This window comes from Cottoperca gobio, chromosome 13 (assembly GCF_900634415.1).
Source record: "Cottoperca gobio chromosome 13, fCotGob3.1, whole genome shotgun sequence".
Lineage (NCBI taxonomy): Eukaryota > Metazoa > Chordata > Actinopteri > Perciformes > Bovichtidae > Cottoperca > Cottoperca gobio.
Window position 1 is genome coordinate 16,132,170 of NC_041367.1, and position 27,924 is coordinate 16,160,093.

General features: G+C 40.7%; 1 protein-coding gene across 2 annotated transcripts; it reads right to left on the reverse strand.

Annotated features, from left to right (window-relative positions):
* Positions 1 to 86: 86 nt before the first annotated feature.
* On the reverse strand, positions 87 to 27,911 carry stim1a (stromal interaction molecule 1a). 2 transcript variants are annotated; one of them, XM_029446188.1, is made up of 13 exons: positions 27,717 to 27,911; positions 25,213 to 25,345; positions 21,729 to 21,859; positions 19,957 to 20,071; positions 18,524 to 18,635; positions 17,991 to 18,106; positions 14,754 to 14,931; positions 7,649 to 7,826; positions 6,381 to 6,548; positions 5,889 to 5,989; positions 5,390 to 5,619; positions 3,376 to 3,790; positions 87 to 2,966 (listed from the first exon to the last, which is right to left on the reverse strand). In XM_029446188.1, exons 2-13 carry the CDS (start codon positions 25,331 to 25,333, stop codon positions 2,456 to 2,458), a joined length of 2,376 nt encoding a protein of 791 aa, XP_029302048.1. In that variant the 5' UTR covers positions 25,334 to 25,345; positions 27,717 to 27,911; the 3' UTR covers positions 87 to 2,455. The 2 variants fall into 2 exon arrangements, with proteins under 2 accessions (XP_029302048.1, XP_029302049.1); XM_029446189.1 differs by having other exon boundaries at positions 2,456 to 2,966; positions 3,727 to 3,790; positions 27,717 to 27,910.
* Between the last annotated feature and the right edge of the window lie 13 nt (positions 27,912 to 27,924).

Below are 27,924 nucleotides of genomic sequence, written 5' to 3' on the forward strand. Positions count from 1 at the left end.
TCAAAGATGTCAGACACCTTTGTTTGATTCTACAGATGTTTGGTGGTGTCTTAAGTGTGGTGTAATGTCTATAACACATCAGCTCGTTTTTTCATTCAAAATAGTTTATTGCCATCATGCAGGAGTGCCATAAAAGTCTAGACCATCACAGAAGATGCAAAATTATCATTTTCTCTGTACAAATATACTGTGTATACATAAATAGAAGCTCAAAATGAAGAGAAAGAAAGGAAAAAGTAGGGTGGTGAGTAAAGAGCTTAAGCTGATTAACTCTTTTAACCCAATATAGGTTTAGTTATAGCAGTTGACATGCATCAACATTACAGTGCATTATACTGGGAGCAGACGGACAGACACACACACAGAGATGCCATAAAACATTTACAGCTCTGTCGTGCAAAAGAGGTACAAATGACACTTTAAAAAAAGTACCAGTAGGAAATTGTATTGTTTTTTTTTAGCTGGTTTCTAAAATAAAAGTATTAAAACAAGTCTTGTACATCCAAACCACCTGTTACATTATGAGGCTGGGGGAGCAGACTGTCTTTTGCAGCACTTTTTGGTTGTTCATTGGTCAGGAACACCCTAAGTGTACTGGCGCCCTTTCTACTTTAGTAATGACCTACAACTACTGATGCATAGTTCTGTGCTCATATGAAGCAGTCAATATTAAAACGGGCACAATGTTCTTTGTTGTGGTATTCTGAGAGTAGTAATTAGCTGGAACAAATGTAAACATATTGTACCGATACTGTTACAGAAACAATACCCTTGGACATTCAGCTTTTAAACTCAGGATATACATTACAGACTGTTAATATCTATTTATCTCATGTGGTGGTGTGTTTAGTGTAAAAGGGGCTCACAGGGCCAACCACAGTACATAAACAAAGGCCTCTGACAGAAATAGTGATTTGGCCCTTTGATGAGACTTGTTGAGCTAAATCTTTAATAAAGGTGGATTACAAATAGTTTACAACTTTGAACATTTATTTTTGCCATGAAACTATAGCCCTTACCAGCACCAATCTTACACCCAAAAACTGCTGTGAAGTTTTCATTGTCCGCCTAAATAGTCACTAAAAGAAAAAACAGTAACACAGAGGACAGCAGTAGCCAAAATCAAAGTTAAACTCACACCACATCTTCACAAAGACAATTTTTTTTTTTAAATAGTTGAATAAAAAAAAAATGTGCTTCGATTTTCTTTGCGTTAAAATCTTTGATAAATATGTTGTTTGTGATGGTATATACTGTACACTCTCAAAACTTGTATCCTACTTTTCAAATTCCATACAAAGTCAGATAAAAGTTAATCCTCACGTAGTCTCATTGGTAATTTTATTTTTGGTAAGACGTCTGCCTAATACTAATAATAATAATAATAATAATAATAATAATAATAATAATAATAATAATAATAATAATCCAAGCTGGACATTTTAGGCAGGAAATTCAAACAATTGATCCATCACTTCCTGCTCCGGTAAGGATACGCGTTCAAACCAAATATTAATCAGTGGTTAAACATGTTGGCATTGTTTAAAAGCTGGAAATTTAAGCCAAGCACATCTCTCTCTCTCACACACGCTCAACACCTAAATACTAAAAAATAAAGCAAAAAGGTCTAAATCTGCAATTTGATGGTCCTTTTGTAACTTATTATAGGGAGATTTACATCTTTTCTATACAACGTGAAGTCATCCAGGTGCTCTCGGATGATATCTAAGGGTGAAAATTATTATTAAGCCTTTTTAATCTATATTCTTTCTAAATCCCACTTTGTAGCTACTATTGCTGTGCACTCAAATTTCACTTGGCTGTCAAATGTGTAGCGTCACTAATATACCAGTCCGAGCGTTCAACTTCTATACTCTGTCCGAGGATCTCCTGGTTGTCATTTTCTCTGCCAAGACAAGAGACAGAACAAAGTGCAACCATGAAGAAAAACAAAGTAAAAAAAGAGTGCGTATTCACTTTGAATTTGTAGGCTAGGTGAGTAGGTAGTAATAAAAGAAACATCAAGTGTTGTCTAAGCAGGTTAACGACATAACCAAGCAAACACTAAGAGCATTCAAGTATCAGTCAAACAAAAGTGAAGACATGCAAAATGTTATAGATTGTAGAACAAGAAAGAAAAACCAACTTGGGAGACACATTTGCCTTTGAGACCAGCACAACTTCCTGCAGAATAAATAATACTTTACATTCCAATATACAAACTTACCCATTCCCCACATATTCCACATTGACCGAATAAGCAGATAAAACTGAACAGCTGGTTGCTCCCACAGTTTCTTTGAGTAGGTGCCGTACCTACAAAAAGATGCACCGGCAACAAATTGTGCCATCATTTGACCATTAATAAACCCATAAAACTTTGAAACCTTTTTTCAAAAACAGACCAGAGGAATACAGTCAAACAGCTTTGTTAGCCCTGTAGTTCATGTAGCCCTTATTTCCTCTGTTTCTTGAAGATCTTGAAGGTGTGTTTCTTGCGGCTGGCAGTGGAATCTGTGTCTTCTCCCGTAGAGCCACTGTCCTCCTCCAGTGGGCTCTTCTTGGAGGACAGCTGCGGGATGCGGCTGTTGACCTTCGCCCCCACGGCCCCCGGTTGCCCTCCTGTAGGTGATGGCGTGTCAGGTTCAGTGGAGTTGGGGCTGAGGGAGCGGGATGACTCAGACAGACTGTTGATCTCTCCCAGGCTGGGAGTCTGCTCCATGCCGTACATCTTCTTCATGAGTATGGGGCTGTCATGGACAGGCTCTACAGGACTGACCTCATGAATGCGGTTTCCTCCGTTGGGTGTGTAAGCATGAAGAGAGCCGATGTCATCTGCACGACCGGACAGACCGTGCATGAGAGAGACGGGCTTGATAAGGTGGCCTTTGGAGCTGTAAGCAGATAGCCGATCACCAACTTGGGAGAGGGACAGGGAGGAGTCGGAGTCAGAGCGGTTTAGTTCCCTGTGGGGGGAAAAAACACAAGTTAGAGGAAATGAGAAAAAAAATAACCCAAACAACTTAAAGTTGAAGCCTTGCATGCTGGGGATTATAGAAAGTATGCCTGCAAAGCCATGGATACACGCTGGGCACAGGCTGGACACTGGAACTCCACACTGGTTAGTTGTGCAGACAAAGAACAGGAACACTGAGGTTGAAAACAAGTAAATGTGTAGATTATGTGATGCGTCATGACATGAAAGCGAAATGGATAAAAGAAAAAACGAAAAAGAAGCATGACAAAATAAAAATGAAGGGGTGAGCGTACCTACACTATGATACACGCATTAAAAATGAAATGACGGCAGGTGGTAAAAAAAAAACACATCCACGCACATGCGATGCGTGTGGAAAATTGGAAAGAGATGGGTACCCGAAGCCGTCGCAGCACGAAGGGTGTGCTTTGGAGACATCTGAGAATGTGAAATCAGGAATGGAGTCCATGGGCTGGAAAGAAGCATGATATATATGGGAGGAATGAGGCGCTGCAACACCGCCCACAGAGCTGGGTAAACAGTAGGAAGAGGAGGACTGGGAATGAGGATTTAGGTTGGAGGTACAGATGATGGAGGGGTGAGACACAGCCGAAGAAAGAGGAGGCAGAGGGACACAATCCAGCTGCCCAAACGACTGGCTGCGGGACTGTATGAGGGCAGCCCTAGACCTGGATGGATATAGGGCTCCCTCTCCCTGCTGTCCCGCCAACAGGCAATTCTCTACCAACCTCTGGGAGCCCATGGCGAGCTGGGCATCAATGTGGCGTTGGCGCAGAGACATCATACTGGGAGCTGTGGGCACAAAACGACAGAATTATCAACAACCACTTAGGAAATAATTACGGACACGGGGAGACTGACTGGGAGAAGAGTGAAATGATACTCAGGTGTTAAATCATATTTCAAGAGAAATGTATCCTAAGTCTCCAAAACGAACCTCATTCACCATTATTAGATTATGATAGAATCCCAACAACACTATTTTATCTCTTGTCTCAAGGAAAAATATTAAAATCAGACAAAAGGAGAAATCAGTGATGGTGTTACCAACTTGGAGAGCTTGTTTAAAATGAATAAAATAATAAATATTCAACAATAAATAGCTCATTTATGAAAGGAAGTGCCCATTTACAAATGTGTGACAAATCACAATGGGATAAAGCAGGGGTGCACCGGGCAGTGACAAGATTTAGAGGAGTGGGTAAATGTGGCAAGCAAGGCGAGGTCAGATGAACGCGGCATGGAGACGTTTCTCTTTCAGCTGTGTCCATCTGCAGCGTACTGTCCAAATAAGAAATATTCCAGCTGTTTGTGGCTTTGAGTCAAGGGGAAGAGGCAGGGATATCAAACGGAGGACTGCACTGGGGCATGAATAAATGGCCAACCAAGATATTTCCACATGTGCTGACAGTCGGAACCGACGGACCACAGGTCGCTGGCTCGTCGTTCCAACAATCGGGTGCCATCTGTAGTTAGCCCAATGAGACAGCAGTGGGAGCCAAATGCCAAGAAAGGTGGTGGAGGAAAAGGGGGGGGGGGGGAGTGAGATAGGGAGTGCAATAATTGTTGATTTAAAGATTTACTCACTATTGCGGTCGGAATAGGACTCTGCAGAACAAGTTTCGCCTGCAGTTAGTCGAAGCCAAACTAAATGTGTGTCAAGTTTTGCCATAAGAATATATAGAGCACATAACAACATGGCTAGACAGCATTATGGTCATCTTGATGAGATAAAGATGTGCAAGATGCATTTACACAAGAATTCTTCAATGAACATAATAGCTGTGCGTCGTAAAATGACGATGGGCAGGTTGTGTGTATTTCTTTTGTCTCATATTAAACCTAAATAAGAATTTAAATTGGGCACTGACTGCATTTAATACACTTCCTTTGGTTGCAGCCGTTTGACCAGAATCAGATATTAAAAAAGGTCTTTAGCACACATCAGGACACAATCACTAAAAATAGGTCAGCACAAAAACCTGTTCTCATTAACTGGTATATTTACATTTCAAATTTCCAGAGGAAAGTCACAGGAGTCAGGCCAGTCTCCATTATAGACTGAGAGTCAACACTTTTATCCAAAAATGAGCACAATCAACAAAAAAGCATTCAAATGGAATTGTGTGTAAAAGATCAAAACAATTATGTGGATTTACATAGTACATATTATACAAATGTAAAACACTCATTCGATCATAGACATGTGTGACCCTCACTATCTCCACCACCAGGGAGGCCACAAAGACACATTCAGTTAATTGTAGCATAAAAAAGGTCCAAATTCTCATGAGGGCAGATTTTTGGATTTTCCCAGCAGGCCTTTGGAGTGTTTAGGGGTTCGTTTGCTACTCCCCACAGACTGGCCGAGAGATTCGGATGAACTCTTACATTGCAGAGTTCCAGGCATGATATCCTCGTCCATGTCGTCCATGTCGTCAGACATGATGAAGTGCTGAGGTGTAGCTCTGCCGCCTGCGAGGCTGCCGTCAAGGTTGAGGGATGAGGCCAGAGAAGGAAGGCCTGGGTTGTTGACGATGGTAAAACCTGTCAGGATCTCGATCTGCTGCCAACGATGAAGCCTCTCCCGCAGAGCAGCAGTCACCTCGCCCAGGGCTTGTCTGTGAAAGATGAGGAGAAATAAGTAACTTATTATGACTTTATAAAGAGATATAAAATATACGTCTACTATAGACCACATCCTGCGATGATTAAAACGCTGTCCAGAACGAACAGTCAAACTACAGGGGAGCGCAGTGAATATTTTATTACCCTCCTCCCGCTGTAATGTTAATCCTGTCTGAAGTCACTTGTTATTTTACAAATTAAAATGCTGCTCGTCTTCTAAAAGTCTATGAAAAGTATTCCACAATCACAATCTCTGACTTACTTCGCTGCCAGTATTTTGTGGTCCACATCATCCAGAGAGGAGCTATGAGCCACATGGAACGTTCCAAAGAGAGTGTTCCTCTTTTTCTTTATCTTCTCTGCCTGTGAAAAGAAAAGACCAAACATTTATTTCTGCTGTACCGACATTATCCACACACTATGTTCGAGGGGAAGCTTTTTACACAGTACAACAGTTCGATAAGTATTCAAGAACATGAAAAGCTTTCAGAAGACTGTAATCAAGATTACCAGATGAGGCTGCTTTCATTTTTACTGTAGTCATTTTTTCCTATGATCATTTCAACAAGCAGCCAAACTTTCAAGTTCCAGTATTAAGGACAGGCTAGTCCCAAATCTTAACCCTCTGGTGAAGTTGTAAAGTAATTACTTTGGAATAGGATTCATAGATTTAAAATATAATTGTTCCACAATCAATCAAGGCAACAACATGAACTTATAAAACAGCTTGGCCTTTAGGTTTTTACATGCTTACCCCTTCTTTGGCCAACAGGAGCTGCCGTTCAGCATTTTGCTTCTTGATGTTGTAGTACTGCACTTCCACCTCATGGGTGAGCTGCAGCCACTTCTGGAGAGACTCTGGTGGTGACCAGCTACTCCGTGACTCCAACTCCTTCTCTGCTTTCTTCAAGGCCATGCGCACCTGTGACCAAACATTAGATGAATTAATACATAAATACAACATCCATACATTTCATTTGCAACAAAATGCAAGATTAGTATGTTGAAATCATGACTGTGCTGCTTTTTGAGTAGCACTTCGGCGACTTCAATACGTCAGATGCACAATGAATTACTGTTCATCATTTGCATACACATGCATTACAGTACATACTTTGCCTACATGTAGCACTCAAACAGACAAACAAGTGAATGATTGACTGACGTTTACAGAATATCTGCAGACGCTAATACTGTTAGTCATTTCTGCCTAGGTTTGTCTTTCACCTGTAAGTATAGCTTACGATTTCACTTAGGCTACACATGTTATATTTCTATTGTTTATAACTGTTCTCATATTATTTAATGGTATGATGTCTCTAAAACAGTTCTGGCTGAATATGAACATGGCTGTATTGTAGGGTACTTTAATTTGCAATGAGGCGTTTCCTTTCCTTGACAATTTCCTAGAGGAGGCTAAACTACAGACTACACAGTATCAAACGCGTACAACTTGGTAGGTCTGTTATTTGATAGTCATCACCGAACACACAATTTGTATGATGACATTCTCATTTGCTGAAAACTGTCACCAAGTTTTATAAAACACACGCATATAAAAAGACTGACATCTGTCAATCCTACATAATCAAATCAAAACCACGGTTATAGTTGAGGACCGAGACACTTGCCTCGAGTAAGTAGTGACAGCTTTGCTACAGACTACTTACTGAACATGAAACTCAAAGCATCTCGAAACATCTTGTGTTTCTGAATTAAAAATGTTTTAAATAAACTGTGACAAAAGTGTCTGATTTAGATCACTGTGATAGTCCTTCAAGCATTTACTCATGTTTTCTTACTTAATTGTGTGGGATGTGCTGTGCAGTTCCTGCCAAATTCCTAATGGACAAAGACTTCAGTGGGCGTATTTATACTATAGCCAGTGTGAATCTGATATAAGTAAACATACTGTGCAGTTGCCACCCTGGAAGTTCACCCTCTTCACTCAGTTTCAGTGCTTATCCTTTGTGTTGAACTACAAACTCAATGTTTAAATCACATTTATTCCTTTGCAAGTACCTGATCTAGCTCTTCCTCTGCGTACTTTTGGCGACTCAGTTCATTCACTGTGCCCTCACGCAGCTCCCTCAGACGTTGGGCCTCCTGCTTGGCTGCGTGGATCTCATCCCTCATCTTCTGCTCCAGGTTCACCTTTTCCACTTCTACTGTACGGTGCTCCTCCTGGGCGATCTGCAGCCTGAAACAAGGAGAGGACCAAAGAAACAATTATTTTTCACATAGCGTAGTAGGTGCCAGTGTCTGTGGGCATTTTCGGTGGGCAGGCATGACGTGTAAGCATGCGTGTGCCATGTATGTGTGGAATGTAGGACTTGCATCAGCTCTGAATCACCGGAAACAATGGCTAACATGAAGAAAGCAAAGAACCATGGTCAGCTGCTGGGCAGCTCACAATAAACTGACATCAGAGGGACAGAGCGAAGAATGGTAACAGCTGCCACTGTGCAACTTTAGAACAGTACAGTGTGCTGCCTAATGCTCCAGTAGTATCATGCGTGTTGCTTTGTATGTGGGGTATTTTAGGACTAGCCTCTTAAAAAAAGTACACTTTTAGATCGAGGGGCTTGTCACCCATGACAAAATTATTTTTATACATATCATTCATGCAGTTACAGTAATCTGTAGAAAAAAACTTCTTTAGCAGAACTATTGTGATTAACAAGTATGTAGAAAAACAATATGAATTTAAACCAAGAAATAAACTGTTAATTTGATTTGTAAAGTTATGTGGGGGCTCTCAGGTGATAATACTTGAATGAACTCTGACATGTGGTTAGGTAGTTATTGGGACTTTCATTCCATTTGCAATACTGTGACTTATGACACAACAAAACTATAAACAAAAGCATCCAGCAAACTGTATTATAATTCAGTAGCTAAGGAGAAGCACACTTTTTTTTCAGGCTACACACAACAGCAAAGGGAATGAAATGTGATCCAGAGAGCTGGCTATGGAAAATGTGGCTGGTGGGCAGTCCTGCTAATGATTTCGACCCTGACCTCTGCCATTCTGCAGCTAAGATTCGAGAGCACTGGCAGAGCTACAATGCTCAGTGGGAAAACGCCAAATGCTGTTTCACCTGACCTGCATTGCAGGACTCACAGGAAAGTCTCTGTGGACACAAGGTAAATAATAACTCACAACGTATTTGCCAATATTACAATATGCATCTTACTTTCCTTAATACTTATAAATAAGCAGCTCAAATGTTAAATACAAATACACGTGTTAATGCCCATCACATGCAAAGTTGTTGTCCTTGCCAGTGTTTTTCAAGGATGTCTGTCTGCACACCACACCCCAATCCAAATGCGGGTGAATTGGCACTAGAGCTGACATGTTAAGCAGTCATGCTTAACACCCTCTCCCACTAGTGAGTCAGAGGCTGGGTCAAACTGCGTTGTAAAAGGCAACCAGGAAATCCAGCTCCAGTCACAGCCTCCTCCCACTGCCTCCCAACAGGGCAGTCATGGCTGGTCCAGGCTACTTGATACCAGCACAGATCTGCTTGAAGGTATGGAAAGACAGCAGCTGGCAGCAGGGATCAGGAAGAAAGGCACGGCTACAGAAAGAGTACATACCTCTCTCTCTCTCTCTCAGCTTCAACATGTACAGTCTTAAAGGTCTCTTTTTGTGAGTCACAATGGCCTACAATAAAATATAATATCCATTTCCACAGTGACAGTGATTGCTGTCCATTCAGAGCACTTTCCTGCTTAACACCAATTCTACAATGTCTAAGGAACTTCATGGTCTGCTTTTGGCAGTAGATAAATAATTGACCTTGACCACTAATCTTTTAATTATGAATACACAGGCTATTTTAAATCCTCAGTAAAAAAAGAAAAGAAAAAGTATTTTAATTAGGGATGCACCGATTGCAAATTTTTCGTTTAAATTTTTTTTTTATCAGCTTTCAAGTAATAGTGAGTACTAATGTTTCGCAAAAAACAAGTTGGCGAGATTTGTTTGCTCAAATTGAGTTAGGGGTGGATTTCGCATCTTTAGGGGTTGAATAATAAGAAAATCATAGGGTCCAGGTTTTTCGACCCCATTAAGCCTCGTTTTGGGCCAAATCAAAGATGGCCGCCACCCGAACAATGAATGTTGCACATCTCAGCATCCCATGGTCTGATTATGATACTTTTGGTGTCTACTATGGGGTAGTTAGGGGCGCTGAGTCAATTGGTTATGTTTTTTGTGTTCCTTCTTCCCACCGATAAGGCAAGCATCATCCATGCTGTAGAAAATGCAAAGGCGCCACCACCACCTGCCGTGCCTGCTCAGACTCAAGGTGCCACAAGTTCTCCGTCATCTTCTGCACTTCATGATCCAACCGCTGCCCCAGCTCAAAATCTACCTTGTGTGCTGATTATCGATGCCATGGCCGTTCTCCAGGGTATGAAGAAGACTCCGGGCATGACTACTATTCTTCATCTCAAGAAAGCATTTAATGCAAGAGTTGAGCGGATGATGAAGGGATACATGGAGGCTAGAATCATCTTTGATCGATATGTGGATGAGAGTCTGAAGGATAAGACAAGGAGGAAGAGGGTGGTGTCTGCTGATGCTATGAATGCTGGGCATGACGTCCACGATGACATGTCTATCAACACGATCTCGCTGAAACAACTACTGTCATGCACATCCACGAAACACAATCTCTCCTGTCATCTTGCCCAGGGCCTCTTGGAACAGTTTGATAGTGAAGACATAAAGCTTGTGGTTGTGTACGACACGGTTTCCAAGACCATCAATCCATGGAGCCCGGTTGAGTCACACTCGCATGAGGAGGCTGATACGCTGATCCCCTTGCATGTCCTGCTATGCCTTCAAGAGTGCACTTGGCACGAGGTGCACGTCTGGTCGCCCGACACCGACGTCCTCGTCCTACTCATGGACCTGGTATCATGCAATCATCTTGGTGCACTGACCAAACTGAAGTTTCTGACCGGGAAAGGGACAAAGCACCGAGAGATAGACGTGTGCGAGCGGGTACAAGCCGTTGGAAGGCAGAAGTCTAAAGCTTTGTTGGGCTTTCATCACTTCACAGGGGCAGACTGGGGAGGAAAGTTTGTAGGAATCTCCAAGAAGCCATGGGTGACTGCCTTCCTCTCCCTTGGTGACAATGATCCCATCATTGAAACATTCAGCTGCCTCGGGGAAGGGCCTATATCCACGCCGAACACTGATGAGAGCGCCATTCCAGTTATGCCAGCCAACCTTCAACACCTGGAGACATTTGTGTGCAAAGTGTACGCTCCAAAAAGCTCAACCCGAATCTTACCTGATCTTCGCTGGGAACTATTCAGAGCTAAAGATCTTGAGTGAAATGCTCCCTCCCACCCGTAGCACACTGATCCCTCATATACAGCGGGCAAACTATGTGACCATGCGAGACAAGGGCTACACTTCTCCTCATCCCTCACTTCCGAGTCTAGATGGAAATGGTTGGACGGAAGGAGAGCTGCCAGTCAGATGCCTTGTACCCCCAGCACCCGAGCTGTGATTGCAATGGTCAAATGTTGGTGTAAGGGAGAAAGCAAAGGGAACTGCTCTTGTGCAAAGAATGATCTAACTTGCACACCTCTTTGCAAGTGCTATGCAGAAGGTTGTAGCAACCAGAAAGATTACCATATGGATGAGGAAGAGAGCGATGAGGAGGAGGAGGATAAGGTGTGTGATAAGAGTGTGTGACTTTCACTTTGAAACTTTTAAAACTATCACTAAATGACTCATCACAATGCCAGATAATACATTTGACAGTAAAACAAACCCAATCCAAAGATTAGATGTAGTGTAGCCAAAATATTTCAATTTTGAAGTTATTTGACCTTGACCTATAGTGTGACCTTGACCACCAATCATCTCAAAAACATTACCAATCAACTCAGCGCCCCAACAACACCATAGTAGACACCAAGAGTGTCATAATCAGACCATGGGATGCTGAGATATGAAACATTCATTGTTCCGATGGTGGCCATTTTGGATTTGGCCCAAAACGAGGCTTAATGGGGTCGAAAAACCTGGACCCTATGATTTTCTTATTATTTAACCCCTAAAGATGTGAAATCCACCCTTAACTCAATTTGAGCAAATAAATCTCACCATTTTACACGCAGCCTCCACTATAATCGCTGTATTTCAAATGGCCGATGAGATTCGATGTGACATTTCAAGAGGAAGTACTGCAGGCAAGAATTTTAACACAAGAACATGTTTTGCAAACTGCATAACGCTGTTCTTTTTCCGAAACAGTGAAAAACTCCCACACCATACACCTTTCAAAACAAATCACATGTGTGGGCACATGCGCCCACATGTGTCATAGCATGCCAGAGTCAGAGCGTAAATAAATCATCACAACATTAAGCCAGCGCAAAACTAATGCGTAAAAAGACAGATAAACAACGGCTACAGCCATTGGCGCATGTCACCTTATTTGCAGATGGGCGGATGAGAGTAAATGATTGGCCAATGTTAATGTCCGGCCGATACATCGGTGGATGTGGAAACAGGCACAAGACAATTGGTTTACTTGTCCTTACTCTGAGCTCTCATCCACCACAGATTAGATGCAAATGTGGTTGCACTACAACACTAAGGAATTACAGCAGATAAATTATACTGTAAGGCTCAATAAATAGCCATAACTTTGGGATATGAAATCGCCTGCGCTGGTTGAAGTAAAGCAGCCCAGTACTCATTAAAACGACTAACAAGATCCCACAATAAGCCTAGCTATGGTAGGTTTTGGTACGTGTAGAACATGCTGAATATAACCGCAATTGTGTGCCTTTAAGATTTATTAAAAGTTCTGCGTTCATTTGTAGAAGACGAGCTTAACAAGAAAGAAATGTCGGAGTAAACTTCAAAGTTGGTAGTGGCAGGTGCATTTTCACAAGTGATCAAAGTATAAAACCGCAGTGGAAACACACAGACGGGGCTGGCAGTCTATCAGAGGGACAAAGCTGGAACTCAATTGTTTGACCCCACTGGAGCAGTCAATAGCGCTGGTTTGAAATTCAGCAGGCAAATCCAACAAAACAAAAACGTTCCACTCCTTTATTGTACAGCTAATAAAGCAATGTACCTGATATATTATATAACATTTGTATACACAGGAGCCGTGACTGATATACTACAGTGTAATAGGAAGAGGTGTTACTGTGCTAAAAACATACAAGGCTCAGTTCAGTCCGTGAAATCTAAGTCTCATCTTTACAGTCTATTTGCTGTTCATCAGATCATGTTTCAACAACATGCGTCTCCTAAACAGCCAGTTGATACAAGAGCATGTGGGTAATAAGGGTAGTATAATAGACTGAATGTTTTGACGCCTGCAACAGCTCATCCCGTTCTGTTCAATATCCCCAAGCATCAAGACATGGACGTTATGCAGCCAATTGGAAACACATGTCCCATAGAGGTTAAACACTTTCCATGTTGGACACTCACTGAGCCTTCTTTTACGATCAACCTGAGATCAGATTCAACTTTGTACACAATTTCAAAAACAAAGCAACATATTTTTCTGTAAATATCCTGTGGAAAAATCATTTGTCCAAGAAGATGAATCCTTATGTTTTTTTAATGACACAACATGCTCTCAATGAGCACCAAGGGTCACCTTTCAAACTAACCCTTTACTAGGCAGACTGCATTTAGTGGTAACTTCATAACACATGCACGCTTAAAAACACATTCCAAGCATTCCTTGAAGTATTAACAGGACCAGAATAGTTACATCCGTCTTATAACAGTCAATCATTCCTCTTGACACTGCATTTGGCTCTATTTGGGGTGCTTTATTTTAAAACATCTCTTTTCAAAATATTTGATCATTAAGGCAGCAATTGCCTGACGACTCCTGGGCCAGAACACACCAGGTGTCAGCATGCAGTATCCTGTGATGCTTTGTATGGTTACACTGCTAGGTTCAGAGAGGTCACCTATTTTGGGGACAAATCTATCAAAGACCAAGTATTCACAATATCAGTGTGGATTCAATCATTTCCTACAGCAAAAGCAAAGCAGTGTACCATGTAACAAACCACCTCAGCTGGCTCCTCTCACTGAAGGAGCAACAGTTTAATGGCAAAAACCACTGAGCTCCACATTGGAGCATGCGGAATGAGGCTAGCCACCAAGCAGAGAAGTCTCATCTTAACTGCTTGTGTCTGCAAAGTATGCACGTAATCACTTCTCAGTGGCCAGGGCTGGAAAGACAATTGGCTGCTTAACGGAGGACAGTCTCTTCACCAGCACAGTCTGATACAGTCGGTATTACTTCAGCCAACGCTACCAAAAATACTCAGTGTTCACAATATACTATTAATTCAAGATGCCTAACTGCATGCCTTGATCATATTCATCACAGCAGGCGATAACCACGCTGTCCTGTGATTTTATGGTCATGTTTGGAAGCCGGCCAAACCCTGATTGTCTCAGCATACCTGTTCTTTACCCTATCAAAAGTCTGTGTAGAAATGCTATTGAAAAATGTGGAGAACACTTCACTTGGGAGTTACAATAGTTTGTGAATACAATGCTGTGTTATGCAAGATGGCCCTATGAGCTACAGATGACACATCCTGATTGGCGAGTTGTGGAGAGTTGTCAAACTAGGTTAAATACCAGCTGTCCAACAGCACACCAAAACTCAGATTTCACTGACGTTTCCTCCAACCATTTATATTATATAAATCTTATCATAAAGGTTTTCCACTAAATTAATGGTCAAATGTAATAAAATGCAACACTTTTAAGTCAATTCATGTAGTCATTGGTCTAAAGGTCTGTCCAATAAAACATAGTGCAGCTCTTCCAGTCTTGCACTTCTCATTTTAGAACAATGTAGCTCTGTTCATGCAGTCCTGTTAAAGTTATGATTTATGACTGAGGCATGCCTGTTGAAATCTACTGTAGACAAGAAGATGCCGAGTATAAATGTATTTGTTTGATATTCCAAAAGTTCTAATATTAAGAGAAAAAAAGAAATTTTCATTTACTACGGTGTTTTATGAGGAAACTACGAGCATGTGTGAACAATATAGTACTTGTATAACAATGTGTTGTGTGGGTGGTGGGGAAAACCCTCACTTCTGTTGTAGGTCATGCAGACTCTGTTCAGCTCTCTGCAGGCCGTCCAGGTCTTTCATCATCTTCTTCATGTGGTCCTTGGAATAGCGGTTCTGGATGAAGGCAAACCAGCAGCCACCCATGCCAATGACTATTGACACTACCAGCATGAAGTCCTTCAAGTGGCTATGTCTATTCACTGATAAAAAAAAAAAAAAAAAGAGAGGAGAAGTTACATTTTAGCATTTGAGTAAACATAAAAATCATGACAACTATAGAAGAGGATTTGTTTGTCAACCAAGCAATATATATCAAGATCCGAGATGAAGCCGTCCAACAATGAGCAAGCTTCACCAGGAAGTGGTGAAGCTTGTGCTTGAACATAGCCTAGTCGTACTGCTAGAGTGCTGCAGAGTGACACAAATGGAAGAGTAAGTAGCACAAGTTCAGGTTGCGGTGAGAGGGGCCTAGTGTAAAAGACCACGATAAAGCCAGCTTAACACTGTCTATTTCAGTCTGGTAACCAAAGCTAATAAACATGCACAGAAAGCCAAACAATGGCAACTATAACATTTTGGTAAACATGCTGTGAATCCAATTCTAATAATAACTACGAGTATGCAGTCATGTTGTCATTAGAAGGGATTCATAGCTTGTAAACATCACATCAGCTAGAAAGCAGCTATCTCAGTTGTAGAAAGACTTCAATTAGATTCAGATCAACTTTCAAGTAATAAATCCTAAAATTAAACCAATAATAAGGTTTGGATTTAATAAGTCCATTTGTCATTTGATGATGTCATGCAGCAGTTTGACACAGCCTGAACTTCAGCCTAGCAAACCACACAACGAGGCAAGTTTTTCTTGCAAAACCTGCAAAGGGGTGTGATGGAAAGAGATGTCAAATGCACGACTTCTACTTCCTGGAGTGAGACAAAAAGGAAGAACAATTAAGATAACATGTCACACAGGCGTGTTTGTCTTCAGATATGATCAGGAGGACATTCCACCTAAAAGCATATTTCTCTAGACGCATGCTCCTGCACCACTGGCTGCCAATGACAGATCAAACAGTGGATCCAACAGCACACATCCCTGTTCACATGAACCCTCTCTGTATGGACTCTATTTTGTGATAAATGATTTCTCAGGAAGGCTGTGTATATTCCTGTAGACTTGCTTATAAAGTCAAGCACAAACACAGGTTCATCAGAATCAGCTGTGCCTGCTATAGTGTCAAAGTGAGAAACTCTACATCTCTTCTTAGGCCTGTATATGCAGATCTTCAACAGCAAGAGGAAAAACCACAAAATGAGGTCATGGTGATTAACTGAAATGCATGCGTGCCGTGCTAAATTTGTCTTGGGTCTTGTCTTGCATTGCATTGTGACTGAGCACGAATGCTGAAAGGAAATACTGTAGCATTATTTATTATCTCAGAGATAATGCAGAGTCTTGGTTCTATTGACTGCTACCCTCAGTTCTAAACAGGAAACACAGTTTGCTTTCTGTCATCACTGAAATGCATGCGTGCTAAATTTGTCTTGGGTCTTGTCTTGCATTGTGACTGAGCACGAATGCTGAAAGGAAATACTGTGCATTATCTCTGAGATAATAAATAATGCTAGAGTCTTGGTTCTATTGACTGCTACCATCAGTTCTAAACAGGAAACACAGTTTGCTTTCTGTCATCACTCAAGTTGCATACAGTAAACACTGCCCATCAGAAATACCACCAAGAGAGCATAAAGTGACATTTAATTAACCACAAAACTGGAAATGTCCTTGGGTTAATTATTCTTTTTACACAACATCCCACTAGATAAGGATCAACCCATTGTGAGATGTGTCCTATAATGCTGCTGCTACATACAGTGAGTCAGACTGACTATTAGTGGGACCCCCTGGCTTTGAGAGGCTGTCAAAGCCAGACAGCGCTCGCTAATGTCTTCCTTCGGGCGTGACTCTAACAAAACACATCCACAATGACACATGCCAGACACAGACGACTACACACCGTCCGTAGACAGTTTCTGTCTAATGAGAATCACTTATTTCTATGAAGGTTCATTACATTTTCTCTGATGACGACACATAACTGCTCTCATCAGCACTCCTCTTCCAAATATGCACTAAGGACGTCTCTGGGCACCATTCATTTGTTAAAACTCAATAGATTCATACTTTTCTTCACATCACCTAGTCCAGAAAGTTCCTGACTTTCTAGCTCAGTCATGCAAACTATTAAAATTCAGCTGTCACGCTTTAAGTAAGCTTTTAAAAAGGAGCTTTCTTCAGAAGAAAAAACTAAACAGTCAGGCAGTTTAACAGATTACGTAAAACATATAAAACACTGCCAAGAGGTATGACGGCAGAGACAAACCCCACCCATTGTGATGTTACGAACCCATAAAGAGAAAAAAAACATGAAGGACTACAGTACTATCTGTAGTTACATAAGTGGCTCAACAATACTGGAGAAAGGGAAGGAGAGGACGAGGGGCTCGTTTATTTGTCTCAGTACGCAGAGGGGAAGGTCTGGAATACAGAGCAGTGTAGTCTAAGCCTCAGCTCACTTCCTCACACCCTGAAACCGATACAGGAGGTAAAGAGGATTTCCCCTACTTATCAAGAGGTGGGCCAACTGAGTAAATGAGTAAATCCGTGAGTAAATGAGTAAGTGACTAAATAAAGCAAACCAAACCTGACCACAACATATTACAGGGACAAGTGCTGATGAAAAATGAGAGTATCAGAAAACAGAGGTCAGGATGTCGTAATGGTGGTAGGCTGTTGAAACAAACTCAAACTTTCCCACAGATGTCTCTCAGCAATATTCTTCTAGTTCAAGAGAATCAAACTTTCATTTGAGGGCGTTACATGTTTGAACAAGCGTTGACTTAGTCATTTGGGATATTTGCTATGCCTCTCTGAAGAACTTGTTCCAACATATTTACAGAGTAAGTAATGCCTTTCATTGGAATAACTAAAAAGCATTTTGGGGGCACATAACTCTGCATCTAGATCAGTATGTCAATACAAATGTCCATCCACCACATTTTACTAACTTCTTTGAGATATCCTATTTATTAAATAGAAAATAAAATGATACAGAAATTGAAACGCTCATGAAACGGAACTTTTTCTCAACTCTAGTCAGAGCTTTAAAGTATCTGGAACCAATCAACTGATCATGTATGACTGATGGTATGAATAAGAGCTGCAACAGAATAAAAAGAAAAGAAAAACGTCACGTACTCAGAGGAGCTCCAAACAGTACAGTGTCCAAAGATTTGAGCTGCAACTTTTGCACATGGCTGCGATCCAGAATCTTCAGAATAGAGAGTGTCAGAGAAGTGTTCTTTACGGCGAGCCTGAGAGAGAACAGACAGTCATTTTGCAGGAACAAGGAAGGAAGAGCAAAAGGGTGTAATCCATTTTGAGCCACGTGTAATGTGACCCCGTAACAAATCTTCTAAACCCAACCAACCAGATTTAAAACTCTAATGGTCATTAGATACACTTATTGCAGGAAACTGGAATACATGTAACACAACTGACACTGACTGACCAGAAGAGGGAATGTAATGACTTTTAAAGAGAGTAATGTAAATAGGGTTTAATTACTGGCACCAAAAAAAGTTGCATCGAGTCGAGTGTTGCGTCAACATCACTGTCATGACTACCCTTTGTAGCTTGAATCTCATCATTTCTGAGTAACAATCTTTTATTATCTTATTTGTTGCACATTTTTCATTTGGAGAAGTTTGAAATATCATGATATCCCTTACCTTGGCATGACACTTCCATTGAAATTCATCTTGCGAAAGGTATCCACATATTGTGGCAGTTCCACATAAGTGATGAGCCATTCCACCACCTCATCCAATGTCCAATTATACACTGAGGGAAAAAAAAACATAGTTACAGTACTCATTGATTCTCATTCATCCAATACCTGCAAAATTCAGTATTGATAAGGCTCCTTGGCTACAATACGTCTCTATCACAGAGGGTGCAGTTAGGAAGTATTGGAAATACGTTTTCATTGTTGCCCTCTCCAAACAAACGAAACAATGGCTATGTGGTTAAACAGCTGACCTTTATCATATGATGTTTGAGGGTGTGTTCACCTCAGTCTAACTGATAAATGTGTTTTAGTTGCTTAAGAACAGACTGAAGGCAAAGAGAAAGCAGCTAAATAAAGATGACTACAGTAGAGGCTAAGCAGAGCATCACAGAGAAGATACAGAGCGTTTGCTGACGTCTATGGGTCAGAGATACAAATAATCTGCAAACAAATATTTAAAATGATGACTAAGGTTGCGTTAACTTGTCCAAATTCCGGCTGTCCCTAATGTCCCTTTTCTACCTACACAGCTGATCTCAAATAAATGTAAATCACCTCACATTTAAGCTGCGATTCAGCACTAACCTTATAGACTCCCAATGTACAGAGCCAAAACAACTACGTGTCACCATCATAACACTTTTTAACTGCACTGTAAATTTTGCACTGAATCTGAATTAATTATGATGTTTTGTTTGGCATAGCATGCATTGGCTTGCCCATTGTAATAACCAGCAGAGTCAACGGTGTGGGCTGTCTGGGTTTTTGTCCAAGAGAATAACAACATGAACAAAGTTTTCTTGCTCCAAACCTGCACAGCCTTGTCAAGAAACTGCAATGCAGGATAAGTCAGTACTATGAGAAAGGCAGCCAGGGTAACGGGTGTGAAAAAACATGGGTGCCAGACACAGCACATGAAAAGTCATATCAAAGAGTACACGATAGCCCAGCCAAACAGATAGGTAGAAGGAGGTGAGAGGGTGCATGGTAATTCCGTGCTGACAGAGTCAATGATGTCTGCTCTGGCACGAGCTGATAAGTAGACTGCACTTTGCTTGACATGCCATCTGATCAACTGTATTGTGAGTGAGAAGGTCAAGTAGGGATAATGTGTGACTCTTTCAGCCACAGGGAAATACATAAACTCTAATTTACTAGCTATTTAAAAACACTGCTATATGGACAGACAATTAAAGTCACAAGGGGTGTTTCATTATCAAACAGTCAGTATTGGCGGAGCGTGCCAATGCGGAACAACATAGAGTGCAAAACAATGCTCAGTCTATAACTCAAACAAACAAAAAAGATCTGAAAGAAAGGCGTGTGTGTGCAGTCACTGCTGGTCTTCAGCGGGTAAATGCATCAAAGCAGTACCTTCAGAGCTCTTCCATGCCTTCCACAAGTCCTCCACACTGATGAACTGGTCATCCCCGTGGAAGGTGTTATGCTTGGCCTTGGGGTCATGGTAGTTTAGATCTTCTCTCAGGAACTGCAGAATGACAAGGAGGTGTTACAAAGAATCCAAACGTGCACAAGTTCTACCTCCATTATTGACACAATCTCAGCCTATAGAACTTTAGTTAGTTTAGTTTGAGCAATTCGTCAGTTAAATATTTGAATGCACCACTCAGTGAAATGCCCACATGCTAAACAGCACAGGCTGCACTAATGAGAAGGGTTGGTTGAATAGAAACACTCACAAGATTTTTCACTAACTTATTCCATAGACTGGAACCACTTAGAACTTTCTCCTCACTCGTTTTAATAGTTTTTCTACATGACAAGAATGTTGATCACAAATACCTAAAAGCCAGACAATGAAGTAAAAAAGCTAAGAAAATCAAATCACCACAAAAAACATGTCATTTTTACATGAACATAACACATATTAGGGGAAAATATGACAAAATAAGAAATTTCCATGTCTGCCCTCTTTGGCGTGGTGGTGGTGGTCCACTACAAGATATGGAACCACACGACTGGTTGCCCACTAGATTGTAAGCCAACTCGCATACATAACATCTTGCACTCCCACAAAAGCCAACTCATGCAAAATGAGTGGAAGACAGTAATACGTCATGATGCCTTTCTTTCTTGATAGATTTGTGTGGGAGTATTTCACTACAGAGCAAAGAGATGGTCTGTGCTGCAGGTGAAATATCACGCTCCTGAAAATATTTTCATTGGAAAACTAGCAGGACCTGTATAAGGTGACCAAGGCCCGTAGCTTATTCTTAAAAGCCTGATGCAGACTTTGATCTTGGTCAAAAAGAAAGCTATCCTCTATATTTAATCACTGTATGATAACAGGAAGTCAGACTACTGTCTTGAAGAGCTCTTAATCGTTTCGAGCCTTCGATTTCTCGGCTCAGAGCCACCACAGATGTGCACTGTACTGTACTGCACTCGATTCTTTGCCTTTGAGGTATTTGCATGCCAGGTGCCTCTTCTTAAAGCAGAGAAGGCTTTGGTCTGGCCTCAACTGCAACCGACTGAACAAAAGTCAAATGAGGCTCCAGAGGAGACCTCCTCAAGGCCACAGCATGTAGTTTAGACTAGAGCCCAGGATGTAAGTTAAATGGATGACAGGCAGTGTCTTTAAGGCACCCGTGTTGTCTGAGAAGCAACAGACTCGACTTCTGATGAGCATTAAACAGCTGTAACCTTTTATAATGTACTTTTATTAAACTTCACTGTATTGAAAAGAAAAAGCATCTTAAACTATCCGTCATGCATTTCAAAAGATACAAACCACATAGTCTGATTAATGGTACATGAATATTCTTTGTTAAAATGTGTTTGTACAAAGGTGGCAAAATCAATGTCTACAACATCTACACGCCAGTTACAACCGCACTTCATGTGAATTAGGTTAATTATTGACAAACTTCAGTAAAAAGGGCACTGGAGCGCAAACAGGACAAATCCTCCAGTTACTAAGAGTAAGTTAAGGACATTACAGGGCTATGATTAACTGACCATCTTAGCAGCAAATCCTATGATGAGTCAGATGACAGAGGGTTACGAGAATGATACCTGTAAACCTGCTCAGACTGAATGAAGACCACCTCTGTGACTGTACAAACCAGAATACCCCTTCAACAGAGCATCAGCTCCTGTTGATTACTTTTTAGGCTGATACTTACGCCGTCTGTCTCTGCCACGTCTACATTGCCGTTTGCGTCATCATCCATCTGCTTGTGGATACTACGGATAGCCTCGTAGCTGAGAATTGCATTGTCATCCTTGCACAGCGGCTTATCAATGCGACAAAAATCTGTTGGAGAAACAGCCATATCAAGATGGTGTTAAAGGCAATAGTACTACTACAATAACAAAAGATGACTAAACAATAAAGATGTTCAAGAGGATTAAACAACCTCTATTTTTACAATACAGAACATTTTACAAAAGACAATTTTGATTTTATTTAAGTTACCTTGATTCTTGAAAACACAAAAAAACATGACATTCTGCAAAGTCTTTGACATTTTTTGTAGTTTATTTCTCTATCGTACTTGCTCCATCATCCGGAGTCTCTAAACAGTTACCAAACTCGCATGCGTCTTGCAAGCAGTACCCACAGTGGGAATGAATATTGTTCTAAATATGTTAAAGTAAATCCTAGACGTGGTCCTCCTGTTGCTATGTGTGATTAAAGAAAACTATACACTGAAGTTTTTAAGATTTCAGCACCAAATGTGCAATTTTAGGAATAATAAAGCATGAAAACATGTTTTTAGAAACAACCAGGCCTGTAAAGACAGACAATTGAAAAAAAGATGCAATTTGAAGCAGTGAAGTGATTTTACTCAAGTACTAATTTCAACTCAAACCTACAATAGCTCTCTTAACTTCAACTAATCCTGTGATGGCCACAAAGGTTTATGACTTTTAACCTTTTGGCATAGTCCCCGGTTGGATTTCCCTCACTCACCCTTTCTCTCTCTCTCTAAAATATAACTGACCTGCAAAATTCCTTGAATGAAGACAAAGTCTTGTTTACATAAAGCTTTTCACTCAACGTGGAGATGTAACCAAGAAGCCAGATACCATGACTGTCAGACCCACTGTCTGGACCACAAACATGCCACGTCTCAAGGCAAAACGGCTTTTGATCATAAGGTTTTTCAACATTGTTTTTGTATCAACCATAAAGTTGGATTTCAGAGATCTGTTTAATGTGAGAAATCTTGGGTTGTTTAGCTAGTTAGTTTAAAATGTTAAACATGTTGACAGGCAGGCCTCTCTAACTTATAAGGATTTCAGTGTGTGTGTAGGGCTCCACAATTAATTGTAGATTAATCAGAAGACATTTTCTTTTTCATGATAAAATAGCATGTAATTTGGCAATCTGAAAATTATCTCGTGAAGCCTGTCAGCACTCTGTGTTTCCTCTCCTTCGTGAGGGATTACAGATCCTCTGCTGTAGATCAAAGATAACGCCACTACTCCCACTGGGAGGAAACCTTGTTTGGCATGTACTGCAGACGTTCAGGAGTTGTGTGAAAAGGGTGTGGCAGGCTACCTGTAATAACAGTAAGTTTAAATGTGAATTTCATTTCAAAGCAGCATGGTTGAAGTGAATTCACAGGAATACTGCCCCTGAAACCTTCAGAAATGTAGTTAATTTAATTGAATTAATTAATTTAATAAGAATTTAACCATCTCAGGTCTTTTTCTGGTTAAATTAAGTTAGAAAAGAAGCACATGTCAAACACAATATGCTTTATTGAGTTGTTCATTGCATTATAACCACAAAAGTGGAAGGTGACATATTGGTTAAGGTGTAGGCTTCTCTTGCTCAAGTAGCTTGCATTTCCTGAGCTTGGTTTCGACCACACAATAATGTGCCTCTACACACCAATTGGACTTGGACTTTCCTAACAGTACAGTCTTATTGAATAAAATGCTTGATTCTAGTTTATTGTGGTTTGCAAGGTGGTGGCATTTTTTGGTATAACACTAAAATCCACAGACATTGTTTTGTTATGTCGTCTGCATCATCCTCACAACAATATGGTGTAGCAGTACGCAAAGATCAAACTCACTTCCCCTTTCATAAATGGCCGAGCTCAGGTCCCTAACCCTAACACAGATCAACTTATCATATCATTACCAACCCATGTTTGACGCACAAAGTGAACTTAGTAGTAAAAGGTTAATTTGAGACAAAGTAAGGAAGCATTCAGCTTCAGAGAACCTGCTAGACCACATACCAAAAAGGAAATTACTCTCCCACATTCACACTCACCGTGTTAAACAAAAAATGACAGTTACCCCAGTGAAAGCCTACCACCTGCAACACTCTCATACACCCAACCTGGCCCCGTTTCTCATTTTGCTTGCAATCCTCTGGAGACACAAGGTAATATATTTACATACCAGTGAGCCTGCCTTTGTTAATAGCTCAGGTTACGCAAGTCATTCTGTGTGCCTACATGTAGCTGAAGAACACACTCCATAACTTTGCTACCTCGTAACTGCAGTTGTTAAGATTATGTCCTGACAACATTCAGAATTACTGTCAAAATTTGAAAAACACTCAATAATAAAAGAATACTATACAGTGGCCTCTTGGGACATGTGATACTTTAGTAAAAATGTGCCTGCCCAACTTTGACAATGTCTCAATAGTTCCTGTTTAACCAAACTGTAAAGCAGAACTAATAAAATATCACAACCGAGCAAGTTTGTATTGTAGGGTCTTTAAGTTGCTTTAAGTATAGTGGGTAAAGTCTAGATAAATATTTTAAAAATGTAAACCTGAGCAACAGTTTTGCCTTTTTATTCTTACACTCGCACACTTCAAAAAACCCTGAGTCATAACTGGCTAATACTTATAGTGGTAGGTTTCATAGTTTATGGTCCGTTTTGTAGTCTCAAGACATGCTCGACCGTTGCTACCACCGTTATCATCCTGAGAACTCACTTCATGGATTGAGGCAAGAGATTATCAGTGATAGACGACCTTAGATTAGTATTTTTTTTTTTTTTTTACAAGAGCTTGTTAAACTCACTCAACATGTTTGAGCTTTAAATCAAATTTTCCATTAAAAAACGCCTAGGCTGTATAATGTAATGCAGTATGTCATTACAGGAGGCTGCTGTTATGAGAGGATTACATTGCCTTTACCATGCAAGTCTACAGGACCAGGATGCATTGCGCACAACCTTTTGACACCCATATCCTCACGCATGGCTAATGCAGCTTGGAAATGTAGTTAGTTTGCAAAACAAGCAAAGAAAACAAGGAATTTCTGTTTTTGATGGCACAAACAATGTATCCATTGTAATTTATTGGAAATAATAATTGATTATTACTATCCGATTGTGAAAATACTTAACGGCCTGCTTATATCGTCCACTAACCATTAGTTCAATCAGGATAACCTCCTGTTTGACTAACATTAGATGTCTTGATCTGAGTTAGAGGACAGGACTTAATGGAGAATGCCAACCGCACTATTCTCAGCATGGTTACATTTAGTGCCCGCACAATCACAAAGATGTGGCATGAACAGTAATAGTTCAACAACCAATTTAGTGTGTGCCATCTCAGCTTAACAGTTGGATAAAAATAGACTATCAAAAAGCTACAACAAATAAATGCCATGATTGATTACTCACCTGACACCGCATTTTCAACAAGCTGACTGTCCAGTGTAGGTGAATTTGGTTTTTCAGTCCAACTTTCTCCAACGAGACACAAGCAAAATATCCACAAGGTCACCAATTTGTTGAACTCCATGACTGGTGCGTTCTGGGAAGTAGACAACACAGTCCCGTCACAACTCTGATAATTCTAGAGACACAATTTTGCAGTTTTCCTAACTAAGTTAATCAATTGAACTTCGCTCAGAATAAATACAATGTAGGTACTTTGTCTCTTAGAACACATGTAAAGGACTGAAAGCTGCATTCAATCGGCTTGTTTAGAGCACAACAAAAAAAATACAGTTAGTTAACATGACATAAACATCCCCTGCAGTAACTAGACACATGCTATCACTTCTCAATGTACTTCTTCGTGAATAAATGGAAGCGTGCTAATACCTGGCATTTCGCTAAGTCAGCTTTTAAACGCTTATTTTGACAGTTTAGCTTCAGGGTTCTTGGCAGCATGTATGCAAACACAGGTCACTTCAGGGAGAACAGTAATAAGATTAAGAAGAGAAACCTGGTCCGTGTGAGTCTGGTGGGTGGACAACACCCTACGAGCTATGGAATACCATTTTATTCAATATTAAATAAATCAATAATTAAATATGCCTATGAAAAGAAATGGCTATTAAATAAATCATGATTGAATGATTTGCTGAAATTTTATTTGAAAATATTTCAGTTGACTTTTATTTCATAATGTCACATTTATTTCCATACGCTTTTTAATTTATTTTTTATATGCAAAGTAACGGCGCTAATAACGTCACAGATTCAGATCGTTGGATGATTGGTAAATTGCTTGTTCCATCATTAGTCTTCTCACAGCGAAACAACCAATCGAAGAAGCGCATTGGCTCAATGCCATAGCTATGTTGCTTACCGGTGCGATGAACTAGACAGGCTGGGCATAGAGCGACTAAGCCACGGCAGCTCACAATTTGTTCCGGTAGTCCAAAGATACTCTACCAAGAGACAGGTCTCCCCTGCGGGGATTGCCAGCTAGCCAGGCGCCCAGTCACACTCAAGACCCTGCTGTGAGGTGGCTGGAGATATCTTAAGAGATCAGTTTTGAAGATAAAATACTTTTATTACCCTGTTGATGGATGGTTTGTTTAAAGTTACTGTGATGAACTTTTAACTGGTTATGAAACAATGCAAAATTGATGTCTCTGATGCTTGTCATCGGTGCCACTGGTTCTGATTCCAGCAAAATCAGACCTCATGCAGATTCACCAGAAACTCCTTCAGCTCAGTCTACAGCAGGGCCTCTGGCAGCGACTATCCCACCTAGTACCGACCCAGATCTGGCTTTACTGCCACCTTTGACCTGTAGTTCGGACGATTTAGCATGTTGAATCATGAGAAAGAGCATGAGAGATGTCACTCCGATTGGCTGTTTAGCTTCAGCGAATAAGTGCACGAGAAGAGAGGAAAACAAGCAAAATGTAAGATGGCACACACACACGGGTTCTTTCAATTTTACATCTTAATCTTAATCTGATTCGAATACACGTACGTTTTCACAACGACATGGCCGAAATGATCGGCAAACGCTGCTTTGTTTTCACTATGCATCATGCATCATGCAGGTGCAGACGTACATGCTAGTTGGTGTTCAAGTGTGACTTTTAAGCCCAGGCGATGTAAGGCAATGCATGGCCTCTGTCGCCACTAGTTCTCTGATGTTGGTATGGTGTTTCTGTACGCCTCTACAACCTCGCAGACTACCTGTCTAGTTCGCAACATAGCTATGTCATGGAGCTGATACTGTGACTTGTTGTTGACACCTGATGACGTAGCAACCAGTCACAGCATGCTTTCATCTGCGAGATAACCCTAACCCATTAATTTGCACATATGAAATGGAAATAAAACGAGCTGGGAAATGAATATGAAATTCGAAAACAAAAGTCCCTTGAAATAAACGAAAAGTGGCATTATGAAAAAAAAAGTCCCTTGAAATAAATAAATATCATAGTATGTAATAAAGGTCACCTGAAATAAGTACAAATGTGGCATATATAAACTCCATATGTCCACTGAAATAACGTCCATTACATTTAGAATTATGTAATAAAAGTCCATGAAAATAACTTGAAAAATCGGTCTATTTAAATATATTCATTATTCCATATTAATTTGTTTAATATTGAATGAAATGGCATGACACAACTAGCTAGCTAAATATCTCGGCTAACTCAGACAGAGTGACATATCCAACAATGAGGGAGTAACATTAGAGCCCACACTAACGCTTCCTTGTTTTTTTCAGTTTTGGTCGGTGTCGACTTGCTGCATTTTCTACAGACGAACGTTAGCCACCGTTGACGTTAAGCTAACGACAAGACACCGCAAGTCAGACAAGGGACATTAAAATAGAGCAACTGTAATGTTAGTTTTAGCTAGGCTATATGATAATGTTACTCCTGGAACATCGTAATGCTGAATAACCAAAAAACAAAAGTTACCTGTCATGAATCAGAGCCAGCAGATCTTTAGTTAAAGCTCTGTGTTAACATGTCAGCAGATGCCTGGTCACCCGGAGTTAAAGCTCAGCGAACTCCAAACGTAGGAAAGATTTCGGTCTGGTCTTTCCCCCAACCGACACCGGACCGAAAAAGCCGCAGAATGTGGAAAGACAGCGGGCTTGTCTTCCTCTACACCACATACTCCATG

Coding starts and splice junctions, on each gene's coding strand:
- stim1a (XM_029446188.1), bottom strand. CDS start 25,333: ATGGAGTTCAACAAATTGGTGACCTTGTGGATATTTTGCTTGTGTCTC. Junction 14,932..17,990: donor ACTGTTTGGAGCTCCTCTGA/GTACGTGACGTT, acceptor TTTTTTTATCAG/TGAATAGACATAGCCACTTG. Junction 2,967..3,375: donor TCGTGCTGCGACGGCTTCGG/GTACCCATCTCT, acceptor TTCCCCCCACAG/GGAACTAAACCGCTCTGACT.